At 38.0% G+C, this 13,320-nt stretch overlaps 1 protein-coding gene across 4 annotated transcripts in view; it reads right to left on the bottom strand.

Annotated features, from left to right (window-relative positions):
- Positions 1 to 13,320, bottom strand: part of gab2 (GRB2-associated binding protein 2) — a 311,584-nt gene that overhangs the window by 186,632 nt on the left and 111,632 nt on the right. For 2 of the 4 annotated variants that reach the window (XM_043691669.1, XM_043691670.1), the window contains exon 1: positions 10,113 to 10,214. The exons of 1 other annotated variant lie outside the window; for it this stretch is intronic. In XM_043691669.1, coding sequence (XP_043547604.1) covers positions 10,113 to 10,199 — 87 coding nt within the window. In that variant the 5' untranslated portion in view covers positions 10,200 to 10,214. Of the gene's footprint in view, positions 1 to 5,762; positions 5,829 to 10,112; positions 10,215 to 13,320 lie in introns of those variants that run through there. One more of the 4 variants, XM_043691672.1, reaches the window with a different exon arrangement.

Raw genomic sequence — 13,320 nt, 5'->3', positions numbered from 1 at the left:
CCATTGGTCCATCTGGTCAAGATCCTGTTGTAATCTGAAGTAACCCTGTTCGCTGTCCACTACACCTCCAATTTTGGTGTCATCTGCAAACTTACTAACTGTACCTCTTATGCTCACATCCAACTCATTTATGTAAATGAGAAAAAGTAGAGGACCCAGCACCAATCCTTGTGGCACTCCACTGGTCACAGGCCTCCAGTCTGAAAAACAACCCTCCACCACCACCCTCTGTCTTCTACCTTTGAGCCAGTTCTGTATCCAAATGGCTAGTTCTCCCTGTATTCCGTGAGATCTAACCTTGCTAATCAGTCTCCCATGGGGAACCTTGTCGAATGCTTTACTGTAGTCCATATTTATTCAAACAATTTTGTTAAGTTTACATCAGAAAAGATGGAGGATTAATCAAAATGATATTCTGGGTAGTTATAGAAATTGAAAGGGTTTCTCCAGTATCGTATACACCTCCCCCTCCCCCCCCCACCAACACTTTCCACCCCAAGGATGAAACATTTTACTTCAGATATTTGCATATTTCAATGCAATTCTATTTAATCTTTCTTCCCAGTTCTGAGCACCACACTCTAAGAATGATATGAAAGCTTTAATACAAAAACAAAATTACAATATGGTTCCAGGGCTGAAGGACTTCAGTTTGAAGGAAAGATTGAAGAAAGTAGAAATGTCCTTAAGAGAAGGTTGAAAGCAATCTGATGTTCAAAGGTCATGACTAGTCTGGACAAAATTGATAGGTGGAAATATTTCTCATTGGCTGAGTGAGAAGCAGACACAGAAGAATCTGAGGCAACATGTGGTAATATTCTTTCTTACATTGTAGGAGGGGTTAGGATCTGGAATGCACTCCCTGTGAGGGTGGTGGAGGCAAATTTAATTGTAGTTTTCAATGTTGAATAGCAAAAGCATCTGTAGATAATAAATTTGTAGGGCCATAGGGAAAGGGTGTGGAAGTGGTTACATTGTTCTTGCAGTGAGCCAGCATTTGTTCAAATACTGCAGCCATCCAATGATTCAGTGTCAAAAACAAATCTTAATGCCAAATGCATTAAGTTCATGTTAATTCATAGATATCACGTAATGTTTATGTAAACACCACGTGTTCTTGATATTATGATTTCAGTCATGGACTGCAAATGCCTTCCAAAGCCAGAGTTATATTCTGTAACTCTAGCCACTTCTAACAGTCATTGTTATCTCAAATAAGAGCAGAGCAGACCGTCCAAGATTAACTGGGAGTATATTGATTAAGTTTAATTTTTGTTGTTAATTGATGTTGTAATGGAGATATAGTTATCATAAATACAGATGCCTCATATATTTAACTGAGGTGGTTACAGGAAGTGCACAAATAATTCAATTGTTTTGGCATGCTGAGCAGGATATAGCAGACCTCAAGCGCTTAAAGAATCCTCTGAGAATCTATGTCCATGGTCATTATTGTGCATCATTTAATGCATGCTATTTCATTCTTTTAACGGAGAGAAAATGTTTTAGCATTTTAATTCTGCATAATTCTTTTTGTTGCAAATTAGTAATAGAAAAAGGTTGAGTGAATCAATGTACAGAAATATTAATCATGTCAAAAAAAGAATAAGCATTCTACTTATGAAACTTGTGAGTTTTTTTTCACTTTTAACACTCAAGGCTATTAAAATGTCATGAAATTGGTTACATGGCTGCGAGGCCTTGTGGAGTGCAGCTGACATTAACACAAAATGGATTTGCAGGCAGGGATGGATGGTTGTCATGATCATTTTGGTTAATATACAAGAGGCTAAATGTCTCTCCTCATCGTGCTGTCCTGTGTTACATCCCTAAGATGCAGTTACATTGCTTGCCTTTCTGTTACCTCAAGAAGTACTCTCATGGTGAATGTTTTATAAATGCAGCATCTACAGGGAATACTACACCTCAGCTTCTCCAGCAGGATTTTATTGCACTAAAGTGACATTGGAGCATAAACTGACAACAAGTATAGGTATATGTTTACCTTGTCTTGATGATACATAATGTATTTATAGATTCTTTGAATTAATACCTGTTTCTGTCAGCCGGTCTAAGATATTTTTCATTCCTGGAATTCTGCTCTGGAACGCAAATTGCTCTCAGTTCCTAATAACTGTATAAATGACAAGATGTGCAAAATATTCTGAGACACTGGGCTTCAGCATTAACATGTAAATAATTTAATGATGAGCTATTCACTGGAAATATTACTACTATTAATTTTTCAAATTTCAAATTGAAAGTATCTCAATGAGAGACACTTAGGCATCAATTCAGCAACTTCAGGTGATGACATAAAAGCTATCATCAGATACACGTCAAATAAAAAACCTTCATTTGGTGGGCTAAAGACTGAGAAGTGGCAGATAGATTTTAATTTAGATAAATGCAAGCATTTTGGTAAGGCAAATTAGGACAGGACTTACACAGTTAATGATAGGGCCCTGGGGAGTGTTATTGAACAGATGGACCGAAGGGTGCAGGTTCATAGTTCCTTGAAAATGGCATTGCAGGGTGGTAAATGTGAAGGTGGCATGTGGCACACTTGCTTTCATTGGTCAGAGCATTGAGTATAGGACTTGGGATCATATTGCAGCTGTACAAGACATTGGTGAAACCCTATTGGAATACTGCATACAATTCTGGTCACCCTGCCAAACGGAAGGGGTTATTAAACTGGAAGGGTTTAGAAAAATGTTTACAGCATTTTGCTGGGACTAGAGGCTCTGATTTACAAGGAGAAGCTGAATAGGCTGGGACTTTTTTCCCTGGACTATGAGAGACATGGATAAGGAGAATAGCCAAGGTCTTTTTCTAAGGGTAGGGGAGTCCAAAACTAGATGGCATAGGTTTAAGGTGAGAGAAGAAGGATTTAAAATGAGCCTGAGGGACAACTTTTTCACAGAGGGTGTTGCATATACGGAATGAGCTGCCAGAGAAAGTGGCAGAGACGTGTACAATTACAACATTTGAAAAGACATTTGGACAGGTACATGAATAGGAATGGTTTCGAGGGATTTGGACCAAACACAGGCAAATGGGACTAGTTCAGTTTAGAAGACTTGGTCGACATGGACGAGCCATACTAAGGGGTCTGTTTCCATGCTGCATGACTCTCTATGACTCTTATAACTTCTGGCTTTGTGTGTTCCTGTTGGTATTCTGTTAAAAACTGGCAATTGCCTTCCTAAAAAAAAATAATATTTTATGCATTCAGACAAGGGATGTGGGTGTTACTGGCAATTTATATTGCCTGTCCCTAGTGCCTTTGACAAGATGATGGTGAGCTGGTGAAACTTGGGAGTTTGATTTTACCTTTAACATTCAAGGCTATTAAAATGTCATGAAATTGGTTACACGGCTGTGAGGCATCATGGATGATGGTGAGCTGCCTTCTTGAACTGTCTATTTTGTGTAAGTTGACCCAAAATCTGATCGAGAGCGAATTTCATGTTTTTGACTCCTTGGCACAGAAAGTACAGACAGGATGGTGAGTGGGTTTGACAAGGACTTGCAAGAGGTAGTGTTCCCATGCATCTGCCGACCTTGTCATTCTAGATGGTCGTGGTCATGGATTTTGAAAATAGTGTCTAAGGAACCTTCATGAATTTCTTGTAGATGGGACACACTTGCTACTGAGAATCAACAGTGGAGGGAGGTGCCATTGGTGGATCATAGGGAATGTAGGGATCATACCAGGCATATCATCTGCTTCTACTGGAATCCCTCTAAAGGCTGAACAATTAAAAGGAGGATGAAGTGTAGGGCAACTCTAATCATATTCTGGCTTATTTACATATTACTTGAATTCTGGTGTTTTTTTTTTATAGATACCTGTTCTCAACAACTTGCTACGATATCTTCTACAATATGAGGACGACAAAAGACCTGGCCTTAAATTCTATTTAAATACCACAAAATAAAATTAAAAATCACATAACACCAGGTTATAGTCTAACAGGTTTATTTGGAGGCACTAGCTTTCGAAGTGCTGCTCCTTCACAACTAGCTGATGAAGCAGCAGCACTTCAAAAGCTAGTGCCTCCAAATAAACCTGTTGGACTATAGCCTGGTGTTGTGTGATTTTTAACTTTGTACACCCCAGTCCAACACCGGCTCCTCCAAATCACAAAATAAAATGATCTACTTCATGTCCACAGCACAGGAACTGAAAGACCAATGAGCTTTGAAGCTGATTTTATGGATTAATTCAAACTGATACAACTGTATATTGCTTAGAATAGTGCTTATTCTATTTATGGCTGTGATGTAATTAAATGCTACAATGATTAGACACCGACTGAATCTCTGCCATTTGAATATTTTCTTCAGTCTATTGGCTGTAGCTCCATTCAGTATTGACATTTGGAGGATGGATCAATACTTCCATTTTTCAGTTCATGTCTTCACCAAATTACTAATTTTCCATAAAAATAGGCTCATTGGTTCAAATATCGACTGAAAAGCCAAAGTAGATTGAAAGACCTTGATGCTATTCAGTCTGAATACTATATAAAGCAGTTATTTTTTTGCGGAACTGCAGTTGATTGAAATGGATTACAAAATCATAAATATGCAAGTACAGATTTTTTGATGAACTGAAAATCAACATTGTAATTAAAAATACACATAAATACTCCTCAGCTAACGATCTAGACGAAACAGCACCTTCGAAACACAACATCCTGAAAAAGGTAGAAGGAAAATGAACAACTCTTCATTCAAAGAGTATGGATATAATCAAAAGATGTGTTGTATCTGTACTAAACATGCCTTTCCAGTCTTTTGGCACCTGTATTCTGATATTAAGCAGACTGCCTGAACAGATGGCAATGTTCCAAATTTTGTTCTGCTTTTTGCAGTTGTAAGGACCTATGGAAACTGCTGTGAAAGTTAACAATTACGATAAATTACAGTGGAACAATTATAATTTCATACATCAGGAAAGTAGCTCTCAAATCTTTACATCTGGAACATGGGTTCACCCTGGGCTGTATGTGTGTATGGATCAACTTGTCCCAAGCCAGGCAACTCCACCTCAGAAAACCTGGTCTTGCCTTCAGTCAATACTCCTTTATTGAGCAAAATTCACTTAACAAGTAGTATCTTTAACAATCACTTGTAAACATTTTGACACTTTAATATCTACCGTGCAGATAGACTAGTATAATCCCCAACACTGAAGTTTCTAAAAATATATTTAGTATTGCATTAGGAGATAATACAACTTGCCAACTCTATTTGTTAAAATGCAGCTGTTTTGCATAACTTTATGACAATGACCAGTTGCCAATTGCTCCACGTTTTGTTAAAGCTTAGTGAAAAAATATTTTCATTGCCTAAGACTAAATCCAGAAAAGACCCGTGTGCTGTAACAAATCACTTTATCACTCCAGTATGACTTTATCATAACACCAAAGTAGCTTTATGACTTTTCACCCATTTCAAACACATAGAAAATGTTTTAAGGACTGTTCTAAAAAGAATGAATTCCCTTAAAGTAATGCTACAATTATTAGGAATTGATAGAAGAGATTAAATATTTAAAAGATGTGGCATCAGCAAATTTTCATGTGTGAAAAGGAACTCTGACTTGACATCACAACAAAAATATGTCTTATGAAAATGTTATTAATTTATTGAACTAAAAATATATGTTCCCTCAAAAGAAAATCAGATGTGTTTGTAGTAGAGAAATCTGAACACTGGTACTTCTTTCAAAAGACCATGCGTACTCATACCTCTTGTATCCTGATGTCAGACTCTGGATCCCAACCACATTTTCTTGCCATCCATCCTTCAATCCATTATTTTGCATTACATCATTTTCATTTGCTTAGTCTACTTCCTGGTATTCAGACAAAACATCACAAAGGGTGTTGATGGAAATAACAGCTAAATTGCAGATGGGCAGTGTAGTATGTCTGGTCTCTCTCACTCGTGTTTAGCTTTGTCTGTGGATATCTGCAACAGCACTGTCAAGTCTCAAAGCAACCAGAACTGTAGACATCCTGCATGTCATACTGAATATTTACGACAAGTCTAGCCATATACTACACCACATGAAAATCACACTCGTGTTTTTAGATTTAAAGCAAAAGCAAGTTAAAGCAAGAGTTGAGATTAGACATTACTAAAGTTCTAGCAAACAGGTGGCAATGTATTTCATATCTGAAACTGATGTAATGGAAAGTTATAAAGATTTGAATCATACTATATTCAATTTCATTAATGCTGGCAGCAAATTACTCTGAAAATCAACGTTCATTTAGAGCTTATTTCTGCTTTTAATGCCTGATATATTAGTTGTGGTAGAAAAATAAATTAACCAAGTATAACAAGTTATATAAAAGTAAATCTTTAACACTAATACCACTTGGTGCCAGTGCTTTAGTGAAAGCAGAGAGAATCAGCAGCATGCAACAGTACTCACTTCACTCCTCCCTTGCAGAAACTGTACAGGGATAAATTGAGTACAAACCCCTGAAATCTGCATTTATTCCTTTGATGATACTTTTATGCCTTTAATACAAGTTGGTAGTTTAAAGTTAATTTTATCTCGGTTTTGTGCCATTGGTGATCACAGTGCTGGTTGTGCAAGTCCCACACTCATAGCAAAGATTTTAAAGGATTCAATGAAGCTGAAGGACTGGTCAAAAACCTTTGAAGCAATTTAATGGGTATTTATTTTTGCAGATGCAGCATTCAAGATCTGAAATATCATATCAAAAATTTCTAAGTATATTTCTGATATGGTTCTTGGCTGAAATGAGGTCCCCATTATTTTTTGCTTATAGTACTGATATCTGAATAGAAAAGCCCAGATCTCCATCTGGAGTCGCTATGACTGATTATTATGTTAAATCTATACTGTGTGTACTTTTACTATTGTTATCGGCTTTCTGGCAATCACTCACTGAAAAGTGTGATTTTACAACTAGGTTATATTGTCTTACTGGTCACGGGTTCTGTAGGTCCTTGTGTGGCGGATGAGCCCAATTCTCAAGATGCATCTCCAAGCCCACAATGGCAAGTGTTTCCAGAAGGTGCAATTGGTTCTTGGCCTGGAGATCATGGGCATTTCTTTCTCCTCTTCCTTTTCTGTACTTCCTCTTGCAAACGGGTGTTCTCAAAGAATTCTGTCCCTTCATACATGAGGTTCCTCGGAGATAGTTTCTTCTGACTGAGGCTCTTCCAGATGCCAAGTTGTACATACCAGCAGTTTAATGGTAATGTCCCTGATTAGTAATCCCAATTAAATACTCTGGGGACATGGATTCAAATCCGAGCAGAGCCTGGTGATGAAATTTAAATTTCATTAATAAAAATGTAGAATTGTCAGTTAGTCTTAGTAATGGGGACCATGAAACCAGCATTGATTGTCATTAAAATCCATTGGTTCACTAATGTCCTTCAGGAATGTTGGTGTCATATGTAAGCCAATGTGGCCAACTCCTAAGTGCCCTCTAAAACAGCAAAACAAATCAGTTAAAGGCTAAGTTGAGACAGGCAACACATGCTGGTCTTGCTGGTGATGCCCATTTCATAAGATAAAAAATTAGCTCTTCAGATTTTGAACTGTTTAAATTTAAGGCTTAGTTAAATGCTCAAAGCTCCAATCAAAAGCAAATGGGAGTGTTACCAACATTTTGGAAGGGGGCAAGGAAAGCACCAGCTCTGTTCTGCAGCTGGAAAATATGTTGGTCGCCACATTCGCCGATCACATAGTGGGAACTGGCCTGTGAATCAACTTCTCAGGCAAGGGTGCAGATTGGAGTAGGTAAATATCGATGAATTCCTTTTAGCCACATATCCTACTAACAATTGGACTTTTGGAAATCTTAAGACCTAGTGTTGCGAATTAAATACTTTATACAGTTCTCTTTCCTGGTACAAGTTTTCTGAGGGGAATCCCTAAATTGGTATGTGCAAAGGCCCAGGATCAAATAGAGGGACACCAGACCACCACATTCTCAGATATGGAAGTGCAGGTACCAAAAGTGATGAAACCGGAAAGCCGTATTGCAGATGGACATTCACTTTTCTCAGGGAAGTAATGCCAGGAGCTCCCCTCCACACCCCTGCCATAATCACCCACCTCCTGAGACTTCAATGCCTAAATAACCTTATACTTGATGATTCTTGGAAAGCTAATCTCATAATGCATGATCAACAAATTCTGAGCAAAAACCAGAGTTAGCTGACAGGCCGCAGCGAGTTTATTACCTCACTTCTTCATTCATACTGACAACCATGATGGGACGTGTTTCCTCAGGTACTGGCACAGCTCAGGTGAAGATGTAAAACTATATATAGCTTGTAAAGGCTAAATTAGTAATGTTCAGTTGTGACCTGAAACTTGACTTCATCTTGGGCGGCATAATGGCTCAATGGTTAGAACTGCTGCCTCACAGTGCCAGAGATCTGGGCTTGATTCCACTCTTGGATACTGTCTGTGTGGAGTTTGCATATTCTTGCTGTATCTGTGTTGGTTTCCTCTGGGTGCTCCTGTTTCCTCCCACAGTCTAAGGATGTGCAGGCTAGGTGGATTAGCCATCGGAAATGCAGAGGTACATGGATAGCAGTGTAAGATGTTGTGAGTCTGGACGGATGCTCTTCAGAGGTTGGTGTGGACTCAATGGGCTGAATGGCCTGCTTCCACACTGCAGAGATTCTATGAGTCTGGTTTCTTACAGGCATACTGTAATGTTGACCCATGGGAATGATGGGATATGCCACTCCTCACAGTTGCCACCTTCATGTTAATGCACATCAATAAATGACTTTGGTGCCAAGCTTTTCCACCTTCTGCCTCAAAGTCATGTCTACAGGGAGTTTTCTTCCCTTCCAGTCATGTCTGTTTAATCAACTGGTCTTTTACTGCTAGGAATGACTGATAATTAATTGAATGTTAAGGTACACTCAAAGCTTTCTGAATATTGTTCCCTTATGTCAATCCATTTCAATTGTTAATTCTTATAAGTGCCATTTAGATGCAATTACTTCCTCATATATATAAAAAAATTACAGGTTCAGTTTTCAACTGCAGTTGTGATTTTTTTTTCCAAATAGGTTAAGTGCTATTTACAGGTGACATTTTAGGTGGAATTTGTATTAGTTCTAAACCATTTTGAACTGGCTTGGATCCGGAGTTTAAAATCACCTCCTACGTCCCCAAATGGTAGTATAATCTAATTCTAATATTGCTACTGGCAATAAATGGTGTTTATTCATCTGAAATTGCAGTTCCTATGGCAATATAGTAGCATACACAATTCCAACACAGGGAACACAATCTGGTTTGGTATTTTAAAATAAATAAACCCTGATCCCCTAACGCAGTGAAAAAGATTACCTCAAACATTTCTCTTCGACAGCTGTTTCTAATTTATATTCAATTCTTTGAAGGAGATGTCAGCCACAAATAAAATCCCGCATAAGATACATTTCTCCACAAATCTGGCAAGCATTGCAGTCCATTCAATCTGACAAGTTAGAAGACTCAATTCTTAGTTACAGCCAGAATGGAACCATCATACTCCACCCTAGTTAATCTATTTCCTTTCATAGCAACTTTGAACACATTCTTTGACAGACTTTCTCTAAGTACTCTTTGAAGTTTTCATAGATATTATTAGAAGTTTCTTTATTTCAGGACAAATGAAATTCTTCCAGCATGTAATGTTGTTTGAGACTAATTCATTTTATACTGATTCAGTAGCTCAGTAGTGTGGTCAAAGACCAAGTAAATAGTTGAGAGTTAGAAACAACTGCCTCCACCGCTGTTCAGAATACATCAGCTGCGTGAAGATACTAGCAAAATGCACAACAAACACAGGCAAACTGTCTCTTTTAGTATTTTAATATTTGATAGTTACTATTTGAAAACAAATCGAAGGTTTATTGTTTCGTTTACCAGATGGTCCACACTGAGCTACGGTCTCTTAGAAATTCGTTTCTTGTTTATCACTGCTTAATTAATAAGAATGTGTCAGAATAGATTCTTTTCTGTACAGGAAATGGACAACTGTAGTGCATCTCAAGAGGAAGTAAGTGCAAAATGTTTTTCCTACCCTGAGCAATTTGCTTACCCTGAGCACACACTTGCACAGCCTTGCTCCTTGGTCAGGTCCGATGTCTGAACAGTGATGAGAATTTTGGAGTATATTCAAGTACATTCCTCACTACCACAACCAGCACTTTTGACCTGCAGTGTGGAAAGGGGAGGAGCAAATTTTGAAAAATAAAAATGTTTGCTCCCTGCACTACTGCCAATGCTCTGTTATATGGATTCTTTGGACAAGCTCTTGTATCGGTTTCCACTCAAGATACCCAATGAACAAATAAATGGATGTACGGTGGGACCATCCCCTGTTAACATATTAACGCAGAGTTGTTGGGCCTCTACTTACTTAAAAGTGTATGCTTGTTACACCCAGATGAGAGAGCCCAGAAAATTCCAGGGAACAGAATAGTGGACAATCACCCTATTAGAGGCAGGACTTGCATTTTAGTTGGGACACTGAATTCAGCCTTGAATAGCGATAAGGACAGCGAGTTTGCCTCAGTTGACTAATTAGTGGCTAAAAGACACATTCACTGCCTCATTAGGAACAGGGAGTGGGAGCTCAACATTTGAAATTCTCTCCCCAAAAGGCTGTGAAGACAAATATTTCTATATTTTTATTGGGTAAGGGAATCAAAAGAAATGTGTAAACATGGATATACTGGAGTAAATTTACAAATCAGCATTAGTCTACTGTGATTGATGGAGCAGGTTCAAGGGGATGAATGTCCTACTGTTTTCTCCAGCTGTATTCTGCAAAATGCAAAGACTACCTGCATTGTTTCAAGCCTATCATCATTTGTGATCTTCATTTTATATATGTATATATTGTTACTGTTTTATCTTTCTAGTGTCACACTAATTGGTTCTTTATTTTTGGTGGCTAATTTGTTGATTTAAATTTAGCAAGTGATAAATTATATTTCTCTTCTTAATTCAGTACAATTGCTTCTGAGGACTTATTTGATTTTTCATTGTTTTTCAATAAACCACTCAATTTGTTCCTCATTAGGTAAAACCAAATTGGACTTTGATTCATCCAGAACATCTTTGGATCACTTACTTTTGTTTGTTTTAAAACAAATAAGTTACCAACATCTAAGAACTTCCTGCCCCTTGAAAATAGAAATATTCACTTAACATGGTCAACACTTTAAAAATGCAAAACAATACAGCTTGTTGATCAAACAATCTGAAAATAGCACAACTGCTTTCACCTCAATTTGCTATTATTTCAAGGAAAACCAGATAGATTGAGTTATAGGCATGATACACTTACTGAATAATAGTAACCACAAAGTCAATAGAATATAATTGAGATGACAAGCATTTATAGACAATGTGAGTTAGAAAAATGAAGATTTGCATAATTCTCAGGTTTTAAGTGACTTTTGAAATGTAAAAGTCAAAAGGTCAAAAGAATCGAGAGTGGTATTTGCAAAAAGTCAAGTGACTTTGGAAAAAAAAAATTACAATAGAGATAAGAGAATGCTTAATGATTTATAATTGCCAGACAAACAGACAGACAGAAGTTTAGAATGAGCCTAGTGCTGAAGGTTGCCTAGCAACAGCCTCTGGATTTTGGTTTCTGTTGTGTCACAGACTTGGAACCTGTTCCCAAGCTGGAATAACCTGCTGAGAAGGAAAACATCTCCTCCTCCTCTCAGTCACAATATAACCTTTAAAGAAAATCTGTTGAAGAAATATTTCATTAAAATATTCTCTAGGTACTTGATAGTATTACAGGAATCAGAATCCTTGACCTCAGTCTGAATTTTGAACTTCAAATTCAATCTAAGACCTGGGTCCACATGACCTTTTATGCGAACTGAGGGTCTCTCATCAGTTAGCAACTGGCAATAACTGGATCTTGTTGACAGAAAGACAAAGGAACTGTGAGAAAATCATTTCATTCCACCCTTTTAGTCTGGACTCTTGATCAATGGGTATTTTCCTATTTATTCACTCATAATTGCCTGACAGAGCTGCATTGTCTTGTCCTGTCAGTGTATGAATCTGTGTGAGTTGGTATTAACAGTGATATAGTTAAGTCCTGCAAAGTAGCTGGATTGATAACCAATTGGACTACACATTTAAAACATTTTTGCTTCTTAAACAATTTCTTGGTGAGCCTAGTGAAAACTCTTTGTGCAAGTATAATTATCTTACTTTATCATCAAAATACTTTGGTATGGCTTATGGAATAGTAGGGCCAGATTTCTTGCACACTTCTCTTGTCAGCATCATGACAATATGCACAAGATATATTAACTTAGTACAACATGCCATGTGAGTGCATCAGTGCCTCATTAAATATTCTTCCCAATGGTTTTTACATTTTTCCAATAATTAACTCCATTCCAGTTGAAGGCAATTTATTACTGACATACGAACAAATTACATCCACAATAAAACAAACCGTTGAGACAATTCCACCATAATTGTGCTCGATGTAGTTTGGGCCTATGAGAAATTGAGATTAAATGTTCAGGGCATCACTTCACAAGGACTGAACACAGTTCTCAATTTCAGTCCATTATAAATAACATAAATAATCTACAAAGTATTGTTTATTATAAGCAGGTTGGGAAAGAATGATATAATGTAGAATTATGTACGGTAGAGAGTGCAAGTCAGCGAAATACTTGATAGGGTAAATGACATCATCGGGCTGATTATCCAAGGTTGTGCTAACACCAGTTGGAGCTCACTTGTTGTCCATACACTTCTGCAATTTCATCATTGAGATATTACAATCAGTGCAACTGCAAGTTCCTGTCATGTGCCAGCTTCCACACAGTTAGATCAAAAACAAAATCCATCTACCACATGCTTGAAGCTCAGGTAGGGGATTTGCTTCATGCAATTATTTGGTTCTGGATTAGTGGTGCTGGAAAAGCACAGCAGTTCAGGCAGCATCTGTGGAGCAGTAAAATCGATGTTTCGGGCAAAATCCCTTCATCAGGAATACAGACAGGGTGCCTGAAGGCACCACCCCTGCTCATGTTCCACCCCCATTCCCCCCACCACCACATCCATTCCAGTTACCGGCTCTGCCCCTACTCCCAGCTCCATACCCACACCAGATCCCAGCTCCCAGCCCTGCCGAGTTTTCACCAGCCCTCCAGACCTCCCCCTCACTAAGGACAAACGATCAGTCCTCAGCAAAGGACTCACCTTCATCCCCCTCCGTCCACGCATCAATGAATTTAATACACGCCGTGACATCGAAC

Source organism: Chiloscyllium plagiosum, chromosome 6, assembly GCF_004010195.1.
Source record: "Chiloscyllium plagiosum isolate BGI_BamShark_2017 chromosome 6, ASM401019v2, whole genome shotgun sequence".
Taxonomy (NCBI): Eukaryota; Metazoa; Chordata; class Chondrichthyes; order Orectolobiformes; family Hemiscylliidae; genus Chiloscyllium; species Chiloscyllium plagiosum.
This window is presented reverse-complemented; position numbering and strand designations above follow the sequence as displayed.